This window comes from Zeugodacus cucurbitae, chromosome 5, assembly GCF_028554725.1.
Source record: "Zeugodacus cucurbitae isolate PBARC_wt_2022May chromosome 5, idZeuCucr1.2, whole genome shotgun sequence".
Taxonomy (NCBI): domain Eukaryota; kingdom Metazoa; phylum Arthropoda; class Insecta; order Diptera; family Tephritidae; genus Zeugodacus; species Zeugodacus cucurbitae.
In genome coordinates, this window is record NC_071670.1 from 58,513,849 (window position 1) to 58,536,846 (window position 22,998).

The following is a 22,998-nucleotide window of genomic DNA, read 5'->3' on the forward strand; positions in this document are numbered from 1 at the left end:
GAGTATAATTTACATATTTAAAATTAATTATTTCAATTGAAATATTTGACATAATTGAATGCAGCCCTGAAACTTCTACCGTACAAGATACGAAAAGCCGAGCGTGCGTCGTTTTGCCTCGTACCAAATGTCAAATAATTCAAAGGAACAGTTAACGGCAGTTGCGTTTTTTCTTCAATCTTAAAATTATTAAACTTTAGATTTCTTTACGGAAAATTATCATGACAAATAGATTATGTTAATTTTGGAAGTTTTTATAGTTAATTCTTCATCGCTAAACAGCGTAACTATAAATAAACAAACAGAAAGCGCAGAGTGAGAACGGAATTGTGTTAAACTGCGACATTTTGAAAAAGAAAAGACGCGGCTAAAGAACGATTAATGAATTGTTTTTGTTTTTTCTTCTAAAATATATCAATACTAGGATTTAAAAATCATCGGTTATTATATGTATATTCGTTCTACAGTTTGTCATTGCTGTTGTGCTGTGGTTTTGTAAAGAAATATATATTCAAAATTTGCTTAAAATAGAAATTCAAAGTGAGCCAGGTAGGCAAATAGGACGTCAAAGGAAAATATAAGGATTAAGCAAGGAGCAAAGCCAACTTTTTGCTATAATGGATGTGAGAAACTGGAAAAAAGTGCTGTTGCACTGGGTGAGTGTTGAATAAAGTGTATTACTATATTAAAATATATACAAGCACTTATTTGATGACATTTGAAATATGAATTTTTTGTTTGATTTATGATTTGTAGGTAACTGAATGCGGGTTTGTTGCCGCTAATTACTTTAGTTTGGAACAAACAGATATTGACGAATTTTATAAAAATTTTCGCTTAAATCACAATTTATTACAAAAGTCGGAAACTGAAGGCAATGTAATAAGTTTCTTAAAAGGTAATACTCCAACAAAATTCAAAAAATTCGCTTGTTGTTTTTAAAATATCGTTTCAAATTTCAGAACAATATTCCGATTATTCGCCTCTCCTGGACGCTGAAAATACTATCAGTTCAACAGAGTATATCTATGCATATTCTCTATTCTTACATTTTTCCTGTGTAAAATGTCCAGAAACAAATTTCCATGACATCTGCAAGCGGCTGTCGGTAAATAATCAACGAAACATTGCGGCATTCTTCAATGAGTTGATCGATTGTCAGTCCATAAATCGTGAAAAATTGCGACAAGCTATTGCTGGTACATCATTGAGAAGTAATAATTCCCCGGGTACAAGTGACAGTCACTCAAGCAGCAATAACTCCACTAATACCACTAACAATTATTCGTCATCATCTTTTCCACGCCTGGACTCGCCAATGCGATCGTCACGCTATGCGCCAGGCAATAGCAGTCCACGTGTTGTGCCGCCAACTCCAAAATCTGCTATGTTGGAGGAGCGTACACGAGAGCTTTATAATTTGCGTGTAAGTAAATGTGAAATTATTGGTTTCTGGAATATATAAATGAGTTTCAAATTTGAAATTAGGCACAACTGGAGACAGAGCGTTACGAGAAGGGACTGCTGGAAGTGCAAATAAAACAAAATGAAGAAAAGATGAAAAAATTAAGTATGTGCTATATGAGCTTTATTAACGTATAATATAAATGATTAACATTCATTATTTCTTACAGATCAAGATCATAAAAAGTTGCAACAAACAATTCAAGATTTAAAAAACGATATACTCACACAAAATACAACAGAATGCAGTTCGCCAAAAAATAAGGATGGAGAGCAGGTAATTTTTAAATTTTACATTTACGATCATTTATCTATTAGCTATCAATTATCTAAAGTTATATGAAATTAAAAATTTTTATATTAATTCCTAAAAAATATTTTTTTTTTTATTTTTATTTATTTTTTTTTTTTTAATTTCTTTTTATTTTTTTTTTTACTTTAATTGTGCTTTTTTTTAATTTAATTTAATTTTTTTTTTAAATTTAATTAATTTATTTTTTTAATTAATTAAATTTTTTTTATTTATTTATTTTTTTTAAATTTTTTTTTCAATTTTTTTTTAAATTTAATTTAATTAAATTTTTTTAATTTAATTTAATTATTATTTATTTAATTTAATTTAATTTAATTATTATTTATTTAATTTAATTTGATTTTTTTTATTTAATTTAATTTAATTTTTATTTTTTTAAATTTCTTCTAACAAATGAATAGCTAAAACGCCGTTTGTGCAGAGAGGTGGCGCAAAAGGAGACAGAAATATCAAAACTCAACGAGGTGCTAGGAAACCTCCGTGAAGAAAAGAATTTGGTTCAAGAGAAGGTAGTGCATATATTTTTCACTAAAAAAATATAAATTAATGTCAAATTTTTCATTTTAGCTTCATTTTGCCGAAAAACAAATAGTGGTTTGCATGGATCGTATTACAGAGCTGGACTTTAAAGTCGATGAGCTTACTGCTGAACTCGAGGTACGTTTTATAACTAATTCTGCATAAGTTACTTGAGAGTTAAAGAATTTCTTACGCTATATCCTTCAACAGCAAAAAGATCTCGCCATACAATGTTTGAGTGAAAACAAGCACGAACTGGAACAGTTTATAAATGAGACACGCTCAACAGGGAATAATTCCCGCCCCGACTATTTGGATGCCTCATTTTCACCAATCACTGATGGCAGTTCAAGTAGTCCCGAAAACCTCGCACGCTCCGTGGTCGATGTGCAGTTGCGCGAGAAGGAACACGAAAATACTGAGCTACGCGATGAATTGTATGCGCTAAAGAACAATAATAAACGCTTGGCCGAATTGATACGAAAATTCACCATAAAACATGCACAGGAATACAATATTGCCACAAGAATTGGTATTATGACGGCCAAAGCGGAGGAACACAAAGACATCACACCGGGCGATTGTCTCGATCATTTGGTGGAATATGTCGAACAACTGGGCGGGTATTACAAAGACGAAAAGGGTCGCGTGAAAGCTTTACAAGTCGAGCTACAGTCCAAACAGCGGCGTAACGATGAACTCAGTCGCAGCATGTTGGAGTTCGAAAAGGAGGTAGGCGCTCTGAAGGAACAACTAGAAGGTGTGGACAATTTAAATATGGAGTTGGAGCAGGCAAAGAAACGTATGCAAGAGAAGATAATACGTTGCGAGCAGGAGTTAGTTAAAATTAACGAGCAGAAATTCGAGCTAGTCGCCAGGCTCGATACGCTGGCCAATGACTATGACACGCACAAGCATAAGTGTGCCGCACAGCGTCAAGAGCAGACGGCAAAAATTAAAAATTTAGAGAATGAAATTTCAGACTATGAGAAAGTCAACGCTTCGATACGCAAGGAAAACGAAGACTTGAACGACGAAGTGGCATCGCTGCGCAAGAAGATCGAAACCTTACAACAAGGCATGCTCAACAATACGGATGAGATACGCACATTAAATGATCGTATCAAAAACTATCAGGATGAATTGGACGCACACGATAAAACCGAGAAAATGCTTAAGGAGAAGTATGAAAAGATACTCGTGCAACATGAAGACACCAAGCGCGACAGGCGTGAGACAGCCGACCACTTGGAGGCCATGCAGAATAAGATCACTGTGAAGGAGTTCGAAATGGGTAAACTGGGCGTGGAAATAATTGAGGTGCGTAAGAAGAACGATGAATTGGAGACACGCATTGACACGCTGTTGACGGAATTCAAAACCGAAAAACACAACTATGAATTAGCCATACACACGCGCGATGAACGCATACACAAAATCACGGAAGAACGTAATACGTTGGAGGAAAGCATGGGCAAGCTGAAAAAAGAGAATGAGCTGCTGCAAAAGGAGTTCAAAGAGGCCAAGGAAGAGCTGAGCGCGGCGCTCAAGACCTTCAATGCTTTAAATGCTTTATTGTGCGGCGACAAATCCAATACCTCCGTTAATCTGCCGAAAAAGCTTTCGGATGTGTTAACCAACAACAAACGCTTGGCAGAAGAGAAGCTCGAACTCAATAAGAAATTGGAGCAAATGAGCCGTAATCACAACGAAACAGTTTCGAAAATGGAAGTAGTGGAGCAGGAGATGAAGCATCTTATCACAGCCAAAGAGGAAGTGGAGGCCAACTACAAAACGCTACTGGAACAGAGTGACATGAAGCTGAAAAATGCCGAAGATCAACTGAAAATCTACGAGGAAGACATTGGCAATTTGAAAGACGCCTTCAAGCAGGTCACCGATGAGATGCAAAATGCGCTACAGAGCGCTACCGAAGATCACACGGTGCGTTTAATGGAACTCGGCGTTGAGCATGAGCGTGTTGTGAACGCGTTGAAGGAAGAGCTTGCTGCAACTACAGAAGAGTTAAGCGTGAAGGAGCGCAATCTGAAGGCGCTTATGGAAGAGAGTAGCGTAGTGACGAAGAAGCTGGAAGAGAGCATAGTACGTCTGGAAGAAGTACAAAACGAGCAGTTGCAACTTGGCAAAGCCAGCACCGAAAAGCTTAAAGCTTTGGAAACGCAAATGGAGAAGGTAGTGAAGGAAAATAAAACACTGCTGCAAGAAATCGACACATTCAAGGCTGAGCACAGCAAGGTCAATGGTAAAGTGCTCGAAGCCGACAGCGCACTAAACGAGTTGAATGCGCAGCTGCTACAAGAGATCGACTGCAAGGGTGAATTGAGCGCGAAACTGCAGGCAAGTGAAACGCGTTTGTTTGAAACCGAGCAAAAGCTCGAGAGCATACTCAAGGAGAAGGCGCACACCATAAGTGGTCTGAAAACCGCCTACGAGAGTCAAACAGCCGTGCTGAAACGCGCCGAAAACCAGGTGAGCACATATGAGAAAGCGAATCTGAAACAGACGCAACAAATTGCAACACTGCAACAAAATCTACAAAAGGCCACCGAAGAGAAGGAGCGTTTAAGCAAGGATGTCGCTTCGTTCACTTCACAAATACAGCGTGAGCAAGAGGAGAAATCCGCACTGTTAGCCTCGTTGGAGCAGACAGCCGATCAACTGAAGTTGGCGGTCTGTGAGAAGGATCAGCAAGCAAAGATATTGGAAAAGAGCTACGACGAACTCAATAATCAAATACGCGACGCCAATGAACTGGTCGCCAAACTACAAACTGATATCTCGGCGAAGGAGGCACAACTGCAGCGCTTGCAAGAGGAGCAAGAGCACGAGCGTGACAATTGGCAGACGAAGTTGTCGGAAATGATGCGCATGCTGGCCGAACAATCGGTGGAGCAGGAGAATAACGACAGCATTTTGGAGCAAATCATCACGGTGATAGCGAACCACAGCAACTCGGCGGCAGGCGATGGTGAGAAACCGCTCATCGATGAGTTCATAAAGTTGCCGACGTGTGAAAAGGACACGCAACTGGGTAAGCTGCGGTGCGCGCTCAATGGGCTGCTTCATAACAACGCACAGCTGCACACACAACTCGATCAGACCGAGCAGAAGCGGCAGGGCGCCGTGGAGGTGCTGGAGAAAGCGAATGACAAGTTGAACAGCCAACTGCTCAACCGCAATGCCGAAATCACGGAGTTGCAACAGCAACTAATTGCCGAGCGCAAGCAAAGCGCATTGGCGGAACAGTTGAAGCAGGAACTGAGCGATTTGAAAGCTGTCAACGATAAGCTGAAAGCGCAGTTGGTGCAGCTGGAGCATGAGTGCAGCGTCGTTAAAGAGCAATACCAGAACGCCACAAGTACATTGGAACGCCTAGAGCAAGAGAAACAAGAGCTCAAAAACGAACTGCAACGCGCCAATGAGAATGTCACATGCCTCATACAAGGCAGCGATGCTTTGCGGCAGGAGAAAGATACGCTCGTCGAACAGCTGCAAGAGCTGCGTTTACAGCTCACACAAACCAGCGTGCAACACAGTTCCACCGAGTCGATGGTGAAGAACATTTTGCAGAATTCCACCACGCTGGAACGCAAGCTCGATGCCACAGAGAATGAGTTGAAATTACTGCGTGTGCAGCTGCAAACGCTGGAGACCAAGAAGGAAGAATTGGCCGCTGAGAATATGAAGTTGCGTGAAACGCAAGAGGGTTACCAGAAACGCATTGAGAAAATGGCCGTAAAGTTGGGCGACACGCAAGCGCGTTGCTCGAAGAGTGAACACGAAAACGAAAAGCTCAACGAGTCGCTGAATGCCTCAAAGAGCAGCGCTGAGAAGTTGAAACGCGAAAAGAGCACGCTAGAAGCCGATAAACAAGTGCTACAGGAGCGCTTAGCCGCCACCGAACGCAATCAACAACAGTTACTCAACAAGGTGCACCAACTGGAGCAAACGAAACAAACACTGGAGGCGGAGAAAAAACAGTTAGAAGCCTCTGAGGCAGATGCTAAAGCCAAAATGACAAAGCTCGAGAAAATACGTCAAATGAATGAGGAAAAAATACGAAAGCTCAACTATTCATTAGAGACGACCGAAGCGAGCAATGTGCGTTTGAACCACGAAATCGGTGCCATCAATTCGCAACTCAACGAACTGCAGCACTCCATTAGTGCAGACAACACCGCCGAGCAACTGAAGACAGCCCTTGAGGAACGCGATCAAGCGCTGGAACGTGCCAACGATTACGAAACACTTGCCAATAAGCTACAAGCCGATGCCGAGCAATTGCAAGAGCAAAACTCGAATATCAACGATCAGCTCTCGAAAATCTCGCTATCCCTACAGATATCACAAGAGAAATGCGAAAAACTCTCGCAACAAATGTGCGACCTCGAGATGGATATGTGCGCGCTGAAGGAGGAGAAGGCGCAAATTGAAAACGAACACCTGAACACCTGTGCCAAGTTGAAGCAATACGAAATACAAAATAATAATTTGCTCTCGGAACGCGAAGAGAAAGTCGTCGTGCTCGAAGCGCAACTGGAGCAAATCCGCAAGGAGTTGGGCGTCAAAACCGAAGAGATTACAATGCTGCAAACGGAGCGCGACAGCTTGCGTTGTGGCAATGAGGAAGAAGACGAGGAGATTGAGCAATTGCGTAAACGTCTCGCCACTGCCGAGAAGCTAGTCGAGTCGGAGCAGCAGGCCAACACACAGCTGCGTGTGGACAACCAAATTTTACAAGCCAAATATCGCGATTCCAAGCAACGGCTGCAGGAACAAACTGAAAAGGCGGAGGAGCGTATCAAAGAGAATCGCTTAGAGATGGAGGTTAAGTTGGATAAAATGAAGAATAAAATGGTAAGCCAACTTAACAAAATACACACATTTTATGTAGTTAGAGCACTCTGTGTTGTAGCCTTCGTATTTATACATTTATTTTTTTTGTAACTTTAGTTGAGCAAAGTCCTTGCGTGCTCTAGTCATTCCCCATTGTAGGGACATCACACTGTTAACTGTGCTTTAGTGTCAGCTAGTTTGTTCTATGTTTTTATGTACGTTCTTCCCCGTCTGTTGCAAATCAAATGATGTCGCAAATGTTGCATAGGTTTTGTAGTAGAAGCTTCTTTCATACGGTTTTGAAATATATAAGATAATATGGTGTATTTTTGAATTTTTAAGAGTTCCATGATATTCCATATATTATATTTTTATACTCTCGCAACAAAGTTGCTAAGACGGTATAACAGTTTTGTTCACATAATGATTGTATGTTACATAACCCAAAAATAAAAGAGTTAGATATAGGGTTATATATACCAAAGTGATCAAGGTGACGAGTGGAGTTCAAATCCGGATGTCTGTCTGTCCGACCGTCCGTGAAACGGATATCTTGACGAACCGTGGGAGGGTTGCTGGGCGAAATCGGACTATTATACCGCGCGCACAAAATGGCGAAAACCGAAAACGTATAAAGTGTTATAACTAAGCCATAATAAAAATTATAAAAGTAAAATTTGGTACAAAGGATCGCACTATGAAGGGGCATATTTGGTTGTAATTTTTTGAAGAAGTATGCGTGGCCCCGTACATTTCTCGTAAACTACTATATCAACCAAACTTTCTGTGGTTACACTTTCTACACATCATAAAAATAGATGAAATGGGATAATAACCACGCCCACCTTCCATACAAAGGTTATGTTGAAAATTGCTAAAAGTGCGTTAACTCGCTAACGAAAAACGTCAGTAACACTAAATATACATGCAATATGGCGGAGGTAAGCTGTATTCATATTAAAAAAAAAAATTAAAATGGGCGTGGCGACGCCCACTTATGGGTCAAAAACCTTATCTCGGAAACAACTCGACCGATTTCAATGAAATTCGGTACATAATATTTTATTGACATCCTAATAAAACAGATGAGGAATTGGGGAAATCGGTTCAAAACTACGTGTACTTCCCATATAACTCAATTTTGAATTCCATCTGATTCCTTCACTTTATAATATATACATAAGGAACCGATGAAGATAACGGAATATAACTTTATACAAATACTGTATATCATCTGTGGCTTCACTTGTGGAATGGTCGAAATCGGATTATAACTTTTCAAGATCCCGGATATCGAACAAGAAGAATTCAGTAGCTAAGGGTACTTTTTCACCTAAAATATCGGTGAAAATCTTCAGATATTTTAATTTAATTCAGGGGTAATATTTTTCATCTAATATGATGTCTCTGTACCAGAAATGATTAAAGTCGGGCCGTAACTTCCTTTAGCTCCAATATACCTAATTATAGGTTTTTCAAAAATACGGCGGGCTTTATTCCGCATATATCGGTTAATATGTGCAATACTTAGCCAAATTAAGTTAGCATATAATCTTGGATATAATGTCTGTTGGTGGTGAAAATGAGTGAAATCGGTGCAGGGATTACCTCAGCCCTCATAAACTATAAATGTTGATTTTCGTTATTCTATTGGACTTTATGCCGAATATATGAGTCAAATTGAGATATCTTAATAAAACAACATCAATAAATTGCGAGTGTATAAAATGTTCGGTTGCATCCGAACTTAGCCTTTCCTTACTTGTTATAATCAACATTCTTCTACCGAATGCATCAAGTGTAGACTTTTTGAGCGTGTCTTAAAACGATGTGATTTTAAATTTATGTCGATTTGTAAATCATTTGTTGCGCAATAGACGGAGCTGGTATCAGAAACATATTCTATATTTTTAGGTGTCAGTTATTTGATCACATACAGGCCCATTTAGCGTTAGAAGTAATATACTAAAATTACAAGAACAAAACAAAACTCACTTACAAACAACAAAAAAAACATTGCATGGAACGCACAAAATCATAAATACATAACTGTGAAATTTTCTAACAACATCAACCAGCACTACCACGACATGTTCAACAACTCTTCTCGCTAAAAAAAAAACAATTTTTTTATATTCGAATTAAACTTAAACTAAAAACTAAACTCCTTAAAGTACCATTTTTTACTTAGCGAAATTAGTGTGTTTCTGACCTTGGTTTTTCTTTTCCTTTTTTCATTGTTTCCGCTTCGTTTAAACGAACACGCACAACGCAGACGCAATGTCACAGGTTCGAAATCTATGGGACCCGGACAAAGTGGAAAAAACGATTCAACACCTGTTTCAAATATTTCGCTGTTGTATTCATGTCGCAAGTAATGCTTGCAATCACGCTCAATATCTTTATGACGCGCAATGATATGGAGCTGTCCATCAAAAGCAACACTCCAGCGGTTTTCTAAATTACATTACCAATACAAGGCTTGTGACATACGCTATGAGTTTCCCTCCACCTACCGATAATGTATTCATTTGTTTTCTAGTATATATACTTAGCTTGTACTTAATCTTAAACTGTGTATACGCCTCGTATACTTATGTGCGCGTCTAGATTTATCTATTTGAGTGTTTTAGTTTTGTTATTGTAAAATTTTGTATAGATATATATATATATAAATAACATTATTTTTTTAATGTTTAACAAACGTCCAGTTTGTATGCTTTTGCATGAATTTGATTTGTGTAAGTGAAGTGAGGTTATGTTGTGTTTTAGTTTAGTTTAGTTTACAGCTGTGATGTCCCCACAGTCATTGTTTTTGTTGTCACGAAAACGGCATAACTGAATTATAAATATTTCTTTCGTTAATTGAGCATTTGCTTGCTTGCCTTATCTTGCCATTAATTGATTAATTGACTTTTACTTTTAGTCTAGACAAATGCATAAATACTTCATGCCAAACGCAATGCAGACTTTAGCTAGTAAATTACAAAAAATATTTAGAAGTTTTACAACAACAAAAAGTAAATATTCTCATTTTGCGCCCTCTATTTGTTTCTCAATTTCCATTTGACCATTTCCGGTCGATTTTTCCACAATTACTCAATATTGCACTGAACCGAACCGAACTCCACGCCTCCACGCACGCCACTTGAACTCGTTTCTTTAACGTTTTGCTTGCGTTAATTCGACTCGCAACAGAAAACATTATATACCGACGAAGTGACGAAAATGAAAGGCAAACAAGATCGCGAAATCAGCAGCTTGCGCGGCGATATGGACGTACTTAAGGCACAGGTAAGTGAGCATAACACAACAATGTTCAAAATATTGAAATTTTTTAAATTTTAAATCAAAAATTAATTTTCATATTTATTTTTTTGAAATTTATGCACGCAGAATGAAAAGTACGAGGAACACATACGTAAGCTATCCGGTCAAATCATGAAGACGAACGATCGCATATTGGAGTATCAAAAGCAAAATGCCATATTATCGACCAAATTGAATAAATTACAAGATGCCGCCGAGGATGCACACTTCAAACGTCCCAGTTTTGCGACAAATTCATTGCCCCGTTCATTGTCGTCGGCTGCCGCGAATGCGCCGACCAGTTCCAATTTGGCAATGGAGGATGAGGAGGGTGAAATTTTCAATAATACGTACCTGACCGATTTACAAACGGGCCGCATGTCGATGTGCCGTGATGTTTGGTGAGTTGAATATATTGTTATATAATTTAAAAAGTTTTAAGTCTTTAAATTTAAAAATTGCAATAGTTTGTTGTACAAAAAATATATTTTATTCGGTAGTTCGTTTTGTGTTCATCCTGTATGTAGTAAAACATTCAGTTTGCATATATTGCATCAATATTAAAAAACGTTGCATACAATTAGGCGCATGGGCACAATTTAGTTGCGGATTGTTGCTACTATACTAGTCAGTTTCTCTCTTTTAATTCAAAAATTAATTTTAAATTAAAAAAAATATTTTCTATTAAAAAAATAGATTTTATTACAAAAATGTTTTTTTTTATAAAAAAAAATAGATTTTATTAAAAAAATATATTTTTGATTAAAAAAGTAGTTTTTATTATTAAAAAACATATAGCTTTTATTTAAACAAGTAAGGAAGGGCTAAGTTCGGGTGCATTTCGAACATTTTATACTCTCGCATTTTATTTATTTAACTTAATTAATATTATATAATACACAATTTGACCCACATATTCGTCATATATATTGTATAAAGTCCATTGAAAGTTGGAAACCCTAATATTAGGTTAGAAGCACCGAGCTCCTCATGTTCGATATATGGGGCCTTGAAAACCTATGGTGCGATTTCGGCGATTTTTAGAAATGGGCTGCCACTGTATAAATACAGTATTTGTGCAAAGTTTTGCACCGATATCTTCACTAGTGCTTACTTTATATATTGTAAAGTAAACGATTCAGATCATCTTCTAAGTTCTGGTATATAGGAAGTAGGCGTGGTTGTGAAGCGATTTGGCCAATTTTCACAACATATTATTGGGATGTAAGGAAATTATTACAAACCAAGTTTCATTGAAATCTGTCGAGTAGTTCTTGAGATATGGTTTTTGACCCATAAGTGGGCGACGCCACGCCCATTTTCCATTTTGTAAAAAAATCTGAGTGCAGCTGTCATCTGCCATTTCTTATGTGAAATTTTGTGTTTCTGATTTCTTTTAGTAATTTTCAACCTAACCTTTGTATGGGAGGTGTGCGTGGTTATTATCCGATTTCTTTCATTTTTGGACTGTATTATGAAGTGGCTAAAAAAAGCGACTGCAGAAAGTTTGGTTTATATAGTTTCATTGGTTTGCGAGATATGTACAAATAACCGATTTGGGGGAGGGACCACGCCCACTTCCCCAAAAAAATTACATCCCAATATGCCCCTTCCTAGTGCGATCCTTTATTCCAAATTTTATTGTTATAACTTTATTCATGGCTTAGTTATGACACTTTATGTGTTTTTGGTTTTCGCCATTTTGTGGGCGTGGCAGTGGATCGATTTTGCCCATTTTCGAAAGCAACCCTCTCACGGTCCCAAGGAACATGTGTTCCAAGTTTCATTAAGATATCTCAAGTTTTACTCAAGTTATCGCTTTCACGGACGGACAGACATCCGGATTTCAACTCCACTCGTCATCCTGATCATTTATATATATATACCCCTATATCTAACTCTTTTATTTCTTGGTTGACACAAACAACCGTTAGGTGAACAAAACTATAATACTCTGTGCAACAGGTTGCGAGAGTATAAAAACAATAATAAGTACTGAAACATTAAAAAATTATATTTTCGAAATCTTTATTTCTTTAATTTTTTTTCAGAAAAAATTTTTTAAATTAAAAATAAATATTTTTGTTGTATTTTTTCATTGTATTTTATTTTTACTTTCTTTTAATGTTAGAATGTTCATTATTGTTTTTTATATATAAATTTTTTATTTCATTTTTTATATGAACATTTTTGTTTAATTGAATTTAAATATTTTTTATTGAAAAAATTTTATGTAAAGTCTTAAAAACTGTTTTTATAAAAAATAAAAAAATATATTTTCGAAATTAAATTTTTCTCGAATAGAATAAGACGCACCTTATTTTATTTTTTTACTGTAATTTTTTTTAATATTTGTTTAAATTTAAATTTTTTGTTTTGTTTTTATATTACATTTTTTTGTTTTATTTTTTATGTAAACATTTTTGATGTATATTTTTTAAAAATATTTATTTAAAGTTTTAAAAATAAAAAATAAAATAATACCAAAAATATCAAAAAAATATATTTAAAAAATAATATATTTTATTTCTTTAATTGTTTTCAAATTTTAAATTAATAAATTAAAAAATATATTTATTTTGTTATAAATTTGTTTAGTTTTTATATTAAATTTTTATTTTATTTTTTATACGAACATTTTTGTTTAATTTAAATTTATAAATTTTTTATTCAAAGTTTTAAAAAATAAAAAATAACAAAAAATATCAAAAAAATATTTTTTTCGCAATTAAATTTTTCTCGAATAGAACAAGACCTTATTTTATTTCTTTAATTATTTTATTATTCTTTTTTTGTTGTTTTTTAATTTTATTGTTATTAAAATAATTCTTGTTATATAAAAAAATTGATTAATTTAAATTATATATTTTTCATTTCAAATACATATTTTTTTTATTTTTACAATTACTTTTGATTTAAATTTTTATTCTTTTATTTTATTTACTATTTATTCTATTTATATTATATTAAAAAAAAAAATAAAAATTTAGTTTTCAATTCAAAACTAATCATCCACTTAACTTCTTTCAGCGCCGAGGAGTTACAATATCGAAATTCCTTATTGCCACCGCACCTGAAAAGCACCTATGCTGCACAATACGATCATGGCTTAGCCGAAGATGAATTGAAAGTAAGCACTACCAGAACAAGCATGATGAAGCCCACTCAAGACACACAACCCTCAGAGGGCGAAACAACAGTGATAACATCCAAAGCAGTATCGCATCCAACGATTTCCCGCATTTTGCACTGTTATAAAACCAGAAAGTTGAACAAAACTTGACAATTTCCAAATGGACGATGCAAAATATGAAATTTGCTAATAATACAGCCTGAGAAAGCAAGCAAACTAAATTAAAAAAAAAAAACACAAAATTGACAAAAATGCGCTTCCGAGCATTTGCAAAGAAAAAAAATTTACAAAATGTTTGAAAAGACAGCTGCTTGAAGTGCAAAGCGAGCGGCAGAAGGCAAAATGTATCTTTCGCTAAAATTGACAGCGACAATTAACAATTGTACATTTCACAAACATACATACATACATGCATATACCTAAATTGTAAGGGTTCTCTTTCGAGTACATGTGTGCACCTATGCTAAAATCCATTTTTTTTTGCCTGAATGTAAACATTTTGAAGCAATTAAATTAGTTTGTGCAAAATTGTTGTTGTCATTTGTAATGCATTTATTTCTGCGCACGTTCGTTTTGTTGTGTTCTTTCGTGTTTAATGCATTGTCCTTGTTATCCTGTGTACGGTTTATTAACATCCTAAAATTGTTCACTTGTTGTTTAAATGTTTGTACTACTTGTCTACGTTGGTCTTCGTCGCATGCTGTCTGCATATATATAATTCAATAATCGCAATATTCCATAAATTAAAAACAGAAAAAACTTTAACTATACAGAAATCTCATTCATACTCTCCATCACTTCCACTCCCTTAGGACGGCCCCAATAGTTTGGATGACAGCATGAGCGCTTTGCTGAGCACAACAAGCGGCGGTGGTGCGCGCAAGAAACTCACCGGCATCACGAATTATAAGCGTCCCGGCCCGCCGACGCCGAGCAAACACGGCGGTCGGTTGTCGTTGGGCGGCAGTTCGGAGCCGCCGCGCGAAATACTCCGAGAAGTGAATGATTATGGCGGCGGCAGCTCGGCGAAAACGCCAGTACGTTTTGGCTTTTTCGCTTCGAAATTCAGTATGGGCCATAGCAATCCAAAGGATGAGGTGAGTTTCAATTGGCCACAATTTATTTTAATTATTTTCTGCTCAATGTTTGAGTTTAAATTTGAGTACTTTTAAGTGTTAAGTTTGTGCGGTTTATTGTTGTTGTTTATATTTGTTGTTTTATAAGTGTTAAATTTGTTTAAAAATATTTATAATTAATATGATCTTTTGCACACTTCGATTAAGCGAGACCATTTTTGAAAATATTTTATTTTTGAAAATATTTTGAATTAAAATTTGTCATTACTTAAAATAAATTAACCTGCAAATCCGAGTTAAGCGAGTGCAAAAGACTTATGGTATAAGTAAGCTACTTTTAATTTATGTATTATTATATGTATATTATGCATTGTTATTAAATTTTTAAAATATTTAAGAGTGAATATTTGAGGTGTCCTAGCCAAAAACATTTTTTGTATTGTTGTTATGTGATTTTATAAGTCTAAAGCCTGATTTTCGAAAATATTGCGTTTGTATTGATTTTATGTGGTATCATAAGTCGATAAGTAAGAATTACGAAATTTCTCGCTTACAGTTTTGAGGTTATGTTTTCATGAAATAATTTTATTTTTGGTATATGTTTTCCAATTGTCGAATTTTATAAAATATTGTCTTTTGATTGTTTTTATGTGGTTTTATAGGTTTAAAGCCTGAATTTCGAAATTTTTCGACTACAATTTTGAGGTTATGTTTTCATGAAATAATTTTATTTTTGGAAAACATATACAAAATTGTCGAATTTTATAAAATATTGTCTTTTAATTGTTTTTATGTGGTTTTATAAGTTTAAAGCCTGAATTTCGAAATTTTTAGCTTACAGTTTTGAGGTTATTTTTTCAAGAAATAATTTTATTTTTGGTATATGTTTTCCAATTGTCGAATTTTATAAAATATTGTCTTTTGATTGTTTTTATGTGGTTTTATAAGTTTAAAGCCTGAATTTCGAAATTTTTCTTATTTTTTTCAAGAAAAAAATTTATTTTTGGTATATGTTTTCCAATTGTCGAATTTTATAAAATATTGTCTTTTGATTGTTTTTATGTGGTTTTATAAGTTTAAAGCCTGAATTTTGAAATTTTTCTTATTTTTTCAAGAAAAAATTTTATTTTTGGTATATGTTTTCCAATTGTCGAATTTTATAAAATATTGTCTTTTGATTGTTTTTATGTGGTTTTATAAGTTTAAAGCCTGAATTTCGAAATTTTTCGACTACAATTTTGAGGTTGTGTTTTCGAATAAAAATTTTATTTTTGGAAAACATACAAAATTGTCAAATTTTATAAAATATTGCTTTCTTATTAATTTTTTCGTGGTTCGACAAGTCTAAAACCTGAGTTTCCAAAAGTTTTCCTCTACAATTTTGAGGCTATGTTTTCCAATAATGAAATTTTTTTGGAAAATATATACAAAATTGTCAAATTTTATAAATTATTGCAAGGAAAAGTCGTAAATATTGAACCGAATTGCAAAAATACCGTTTTCGAACGATTTTCGATTGAAATGAATTGGAAAAATTAATTTTATTCGATTGAATATTTACATATAATTATGTGAATTGATATTTTTTTCATTAATACTTTAGACAAAACTCCATCATCAAATCAATTCTATTCTACTAAATAAGAAATCAAGATCATACAGTGTGATAATTATGCTGAAAATTGTTGCATAAAATCTACTTTTAACAATATAAAATTTATTTTAATTCCATGAAAAAGTGCTAGTCATTCAAAACTACTAATTGTAAAATATCTGATCTATAAAATATTACAATTTTCGAAAAAATATCATGCGATATTTTTAACAGTATATATGAATCGCATGCGATATTTTTCATATCTTAAATTTTTTCACATGTACGACAGTAAAACAAAAAAATAACCGATTTTATGTGAGTCCACTTGTTCAATAACCGTGATTGTTTTCACTGTTATTCTTGCCTTTATGCTGTTTGTGCTGTAATCGTAGCAGTTACGTTATCGTTATTGTTGTTGAATGGTTGGTCGTTGCTGTTGCGTGAGTGTTTCTTGAACGTGTTAGAAACTTTGCCGTTAATCAACATTTACTCATTCTAATTGATTTTATTTTCTACTTCTGCAATTCACAAATTCACGAACAACAATAATAATAATAATCCAATCACTACGAAAGCCTAAACAATTGTCCGATGATCTTCTGAAGGCTGTGCAAAGGAAAAACTTCCAAGCCATGTGCTTGAAGAGTCCCGACCAAATTTGCACATCAACGCCACGCAAGAGCAAAACACATTTCGATCGTCGTAGTCTATTCAAACAATTCATGGCGATATCCAGTTCGTCAATGCTCTCGTTAACCGTCGAGAAGTGCCCGACAGCTTCAACGCATATTGAAAATTTGAAACCCACAGTGCCAACACTATCCTTAGCCGATGTATCGGCCATCCGTCATGCGCCTGCGTCGCAAACGCATTTGAAAATGTTGGAACAACAACGTGTCGCACGCAAGCGACGCAGTTCGCTGTTGCGTCTGAAAATCGGACGTAGAATGAAAAATTTGCCAACAAGCAGTCCGATAACAACGGACACACCATCCACCGGTACGCCAAAGACACCGTTAAAAGTGGGAAGAAAGTCGTTAAAACCATTGATGGAAGGTGTTGAACAGCGACACGATGACGCTGACACGCCCACCACCGGCCCAACAACGTCGGCGACTACGGCGACCGCCACCACGACGACTGCCAGTTCTGGTGATGCGCTGGGGCGCGGCAGCGGTGTTGGCGGACGCCATCGTCGTCGTTCGAAGCGTGATCGCGGACCACGCCTATCGTTGTACGCCAGTGGCGGAGGACATCGTACACCGAGTCGCAATAAGTTGCGCGAACAAATGCGCAAGAAGGCGCACAAGCAACGACGCGACAATTACAATCGCGGACGCGCAATACCAGTCGAACAGCGGCTGCAAGGCGGCCAACAGGATAATGATAGTGTGCGCGACAGTGAGGATAATCACACGATCCGGCTGAATGCCACCATAGTGCTGGCGAAGAAATGCGAACATCCCGAAGAGTATGATATACCAGAGTATACATCGAATTATTTCAGTGAAATTTTGTCCGGTACACAGGAATTTATTGAAGAGACTAGCGCTGAGGACAGAGCAATCGTTTCGCCGAATTGTCATGAGACCAATATTTCGCCAGACTACGCCTACGACACGAATCTGTCGCAACTAGCGTTGGATGAGCCAACCAAAATGAATCATACGGGCGTAGATAATAGTTTAACGGAAACTTCGAATAACGGTATGGAGGAAAGTGATACGAATAGCGATGACAGCGATTCGTCCAACTTAAACACTTCGCTGCCTGTGGAGCATAGCCTTCAAGACGAGCCGGCCGATCAACCATCAACGCTTGATGAAATCGAAATTTTCGATGCGCGCTCCAAACATTTCGAACAGCTGGCGGCAGAGACTTCATCGGCCGCACCGTTCGCTGTAACCAACTTTGCATTCGATGTTGTGGCCTCGCCAATAAGAAGGCGCTCGATGAAGAATAGACATTCAATTACTTACACGCTCGTGCCGAAGTGCGCTACGAAGTTGACGCTCGCGGCGAATTTAGAGCTCAATTCGCCGCAAGTGTTGGCTGTGAAAGCGCTCGGCGAAAGTACGCAAAATGCTTGTGGCAAAGAGGCGGTGATTACGCTAGCGGATGTGTTGCGTTTGTGGTCTAGCATTTGGGTGCGCTTGGATCAGCAACTGCAGTTAACCATCACTATAGCGGTCTTTGCACCGATAATCGCTTTAATCTATCTGATCCTATCGTTGTATGTGTGAATGAGTGCATATTCAACTTGAGAATTGGGATTGATTCGTCGGACTGTATGTCTAGTTGATGATATTCATAAAGCGTCATTAGTGCTTTATATCCATTTAATATAACACTTTCGTTGGAACTATAAATTTTCAAAACCCTAAAAGTAACAAAAAATATTAATAGATTGTAAATTAATGTGGTCTAAAATTATTGTTAAGTTCAAACAATTCCTTTGTGTATTTGAAAAAAAAAAAACATATTTTTTGTTCTATTTATACCCGTAACAACGACTTAAGGCATCGATTCGGCTCTGTCGAGAGTGAAATTCCATGCAAACCACCATTTTGATGTCAATATCTGTTTGTTTAATGTGAACATTTAGAAATTTTCAATTTGCTTCAGGCAAAATCGCTATGTATTTCTAAAACGATGATATTGTACAATAAAATTTGAAAGTTGAAAGAAAGCTAAGGTTTACAATTACTCTTTGAAGAAAAAATAATGGTAAATATATTATATATGTACTAAAAATAATTTCGAATATCAGTCGCAAGTTACCACTGCAATCGGGACCAGATTTATAGCTATGCATGTGTGGATTCCTGAAACTATTTTTGGATAAAGTTTAACATCGACACAGCAACAAACTTTTCGTAATCTTTCGGAGTAATATTACAACTTTGGTTACCAACTCCTTCCATATATAATTTATCATTTGGAAAACTTATTTTAAATTACTTGAAAAGTGACTTCATATTTATCTGTACCAATAACATAAGTTCTCTTACGTATAAAATTGTGAAAATGTAATTATTTTATCAGTTATTGACACATGTAGACCTAAGAAATAATTTTAATTTAGTATTTACTAAAATAAATATTTCTTAGTTTGAGGTTATGTCGGTATTGATAATTGAAATCGAAATTTCCAATTTTTTTTTTAATTTATATGCAATCAAATATTTCATTTCAAAAATTCAGCATATCAAAGGAGCAGGTTTAAACAACATTTTGTGAAATTTTTATTTAAATATTCCGGAAACTCAGCCGTTGACACCTCATCTCCCATGACCTGTCCAAAAAAATAAGGTCTTGTCGTGGACATCATAACTCATTGGTAAAATCAAAAAATAATAAACCAAAAATACTCCGATAGTACCTGGATAATCTAGTTACTGAACGAAGGGGAAAAAATATTGAAGTTTGAATTTTTGACAGAATTTTAACCAAAAAACTCACTTTTTTGGTCAAATTTTTGCCATATATTGGCTCGAAAAAAATAGTTGCAATAAAAATATAAAAAATCCCTCGTTCATTAACTAGATAATGTTATTTTAAAGATGTGTGGAAAATTTTAACAAAATCGCTTCATAACTTTTCGAGAAATCGTGTTCAACGGTTTGAAAAATTGAGTTTTGAGATAAACGCGTTTAAAGTTTTACATTCATACTGACGTGGCCTGATGGGCGGAACTTCCAAAGCGTCTATTCCTTCAAATTGTACTCGAATCGTTTTGATATTTTTGGATAATATTTTAAATATATAGCAATGTTTAATAAGATAAAAAATGTTTTTTAAAATTTTGAAACCCACCTTAAAACTTAAATATGTATCCCATCAGCTTTTGTTGTTAACTAAAGCATTAGCAAGATTTCGAAATAAAATCTTATTATCAACATCCGAATCTAAGAATCTCCATCTCATATTCCTTGGCACCCTGAGGAGGTTGCTTTCGAAAATGGGCAAAATCGGTTCACTGCCAAGCCCACAAAATGGCGAAAACCTATATAGTGTCATAACTAAGCCATAAATAAAATTATGAAAATAAAATTTGGAACATAGGATCGCATTAGGGAGGGGCACATTTGGATGTATTTTTTTTTTTTTAAGTGGGCGTGACCCCGCCCCAAAAAAGGTTTTTTGTATATATCTTGCAAACCAAAAAAAAAATGTATAAACCAAACTTTCTACAGTCGTTTATTTTAGCCATTTCCTTATATAGTCCAAAAATTAAAGAAATCCTATAATAACCACGGCCACCTCCAAATACAAAGGTTAGGTTGAAAATGACTAAAAGTGCGTTAACTCACTATCGAAAAACGTCAGAAACACTAAATTTTATAGAAGAAATATCAGAAAGAATCTGCACTGATTTTTTTTTTTTTTTCAAAATGGAAAATGGGGGTGGCGTCGCCCACTTATGGGTCAAAAACCATATCTCAAGAACTACTCGACCGATTTCAATGAAATTCGGTATATTGCACTTTCTTGACACCCTGATGACACGGGTGGAATATGGGCGAAATCGATATAACTCAATTTTTAATTCTTCTGATTCGTTCACTTTCACAAATACTGTATTTGAGCTGTGACATCAATTGTGAAGAAATTGTCAAAATCGGACCATGACTTTTCAAGGTTCCTGATATCGAACATGAAAAACTCGGTGCCTAAGAATAATTTTTCACCACAAATATAGGTAAATCTCTCAGATATTTTAATGTAATTCATTTCCTCTGAATTTTTTTTAACAGTTTGTACCAAAAGTGGTTAAAATCAGATCATAACTTCCCCCAGATCCCATATACCTAATTATAGGTAATATAAAATTAAGGGACAATATAGTCATTGATATTTGTATCTTGGTGGTGAAAACGAGTGACATCGGTTCAGGAATTACCTCAGTCCCCATATACTATTAATGATGATTTTCGTTATTCTATTGAACTTTATGCAGAATATATATATCAATAAATTGCGAGAGTATAAAATGTTCGGTTGCATCCGTACTTAGCCTTTCCTTACTTGTTTATTTTATTATTTTTTTTTATATTTCATTATTTTTTAAATTGTTTAAATTATCCCTTTCCAGAACTCTCCACCAAAGCGGCGTCTCAGCAATATATTCAAACGGAAATAGAACAACTGTGCGCCAACACAACATTTGCATTTGAAGCCATAATTGAAAAACGAACGTCCATTTTATTGCATTTAATATTTGGATCAAACCAATATACAACTTTAATTTAAATTATTTAAAATATTTATTCATAATTTGTGTTACAATGTAAATTGTTTACATTGCTTATGTACTTATATACACTACTTTGTATACTAGCGTGTGTGTGTGTGTGTGCAACAACAAAGTAAAAGAAAACGCAATTTGTAGGTTATGTATGGTGAGTAAGCATCAAACAATAATATTTATATGTAAATGATTTATGGCCATTGCATTTGTTAAACTGAAGAAGTAAATAAGTTGCAGCACAAATATTATAAAAAGCTCGCAAATTTACATATAACTTGTTAATAAATTGCTGCTCGCACTACTCACTGTAAGCCTACAAAAAAGCGAACAATTACGTGCACACGCAGGAAATACAAATGTGTATTTAAATTTGTATTATTACCAATTAATTGTATTATTTGTAATAATCATTTCAACAATTGTTTGCTTTAAAAAACAATAAAATTATTTATTGTATTTGCATTAAAAATATATATAGTTTTTCAAATATATATATGTATATCTATAAAGAGTTATAGAGGAAATCGAAAAATATGTTTTATTGTTGTGATTAACGGTTTAATTTCAACTATTTGTTATTTAATTAAAGGTATTGAACACTCTTTTAAATTGTATGCCAACTTTTATTATGAAAAAGTTAAAATTCTAATTTCTAATAGCAATCATAATCAAGCTATAATGAGTATCGTATATACGTCACTAACTTAACTTGATCCTAATTGCTTGTGCTATATGTTTTAACTGTTTTTTTTTTATTATTATAGGTTAGTATACATAGAGCAAATTTGCATAATATATATTTATATATTTGTTTATAACTTATGAAAATGCAATGCGAAACATGTTTACAATTTAGAGGGGCTTGTGCTGCGCGCTTCGTGTACAAACGAGAAAAATATTTTTGTTTTTAAGTCAGAATCTGTTTCGTATGTTTATAAGTCGTTTCAATAATTTCGCTTTATAAAATGAAAAATACACACATAACTATTAATATACATACAGTTGAACTTCCATAACTCGAACTGCTCTAACTCGAAATTCTCCATAATTCGAACTATTGAATTGGCAATAGAAGTCAATATTCATACAAATTACATTCTGTAACTCGGAAGTCTCTCTAACTCGAAGTTTTTTTGTGGATTATGGTGATTCGAGTTAGAGAAGTTGCACTGTATATAGTATATATATGAAGCAGATATGCATTTTATGAAATAATTTTATAAATGTTTAGAGTATATAACTATGAGCTATGACCAAAAGAAAGAGTGGTGTAGAAAACTAAAAATGTTTGTAGAGACAAGTCAACAAGGAATTCGCAACACAGACGCTTTGAATAAGAAATTATTAAGAATCTCTATTGTATAAGAATGGTATATAAGACCTAAACCAGTCACATTTGATATATAAATTATTGCTGCCCACTTTGAATAATAGTAAAAAATCAGCTATGATTGGATTAATTTTTTTGCCGTTTTTAAG

At 34.9% G+C, this 22,998-nt stretch overlaps 1 protein-coding gene across 4 annotated transcripts; it reads left to right on the top strand.

The window, feature by feature from the left end:
• The first annotated feature begins 121 nt into the window (after positions 1–121).
• On the top strand, positions 122–21,888 carry LOC105209983 (putative leucine-rich repeat-containing protein DDB_G0290503). Of its 4 annotated transcripts, none has more exons than XM_029038849.2 (14): positions 122–315; positions 425–656; positions 757–898; positions 963–1,426; positions 1,489–1,570; positions 1,635–1,741; positions 2,179–2,286; positions 2,345–2,434; positions 2,507–7,174; positions 10,352–10,447; positions 10,550–10,863; positions 13,493–13,592; positions 14,408–14,692; positions 16,844–18,957. In XM_029038849.2, exons 2-14 carry the CDS (start codon positions 618–620, stop codon positions 18,509–18,511), a joined length of 8,163 nt encoding a protein of 2,720 aa, XP_028894682.2. In that variant the 5' UTR covers positions 122–315; positions 425–617; the 3' UTR covers positions 18,512–18,957. The 4 variants fall into 4 exon arrangements, with proteins under 4 accessions (XP_028894682.2, XP_028894683.2, XP_011178997.2 ...); XM_029038850.2 differs by having other exon boundaries at positions 468–656; XM_011180695.3 differs by lacking the exon at positions 16,844–18,957 and adding an exon at positions 21,364–21,888 and having other exon boundaries at positions 123–656.
• The last annotated feature ends 1,110 nt before the right edge of the window (positions 21,889–22,998 follow it).

Coding starts and splice junctions, on each gene's coding strand:
- LOC105209983 (XM_029038849.2), top strand. CDS start 618: ATGGATGTGAGAAACTGGAAAAAAGTGCTGTTGCACTGG. Junction 2,287..2,344: donor AGAATTTGGTTCAAGAGAAG/GTAGTGCATATA, acceptor TTTTCATTTTAG/CTTCATTTTGCCGAAAAACA. Junction 7,175..10,351: donor ATAAAATGAAGAATAAAATG/GTAAGCCAACTT, acceptor GACTCGCAACAG/AAAACATTATATACCGACGA.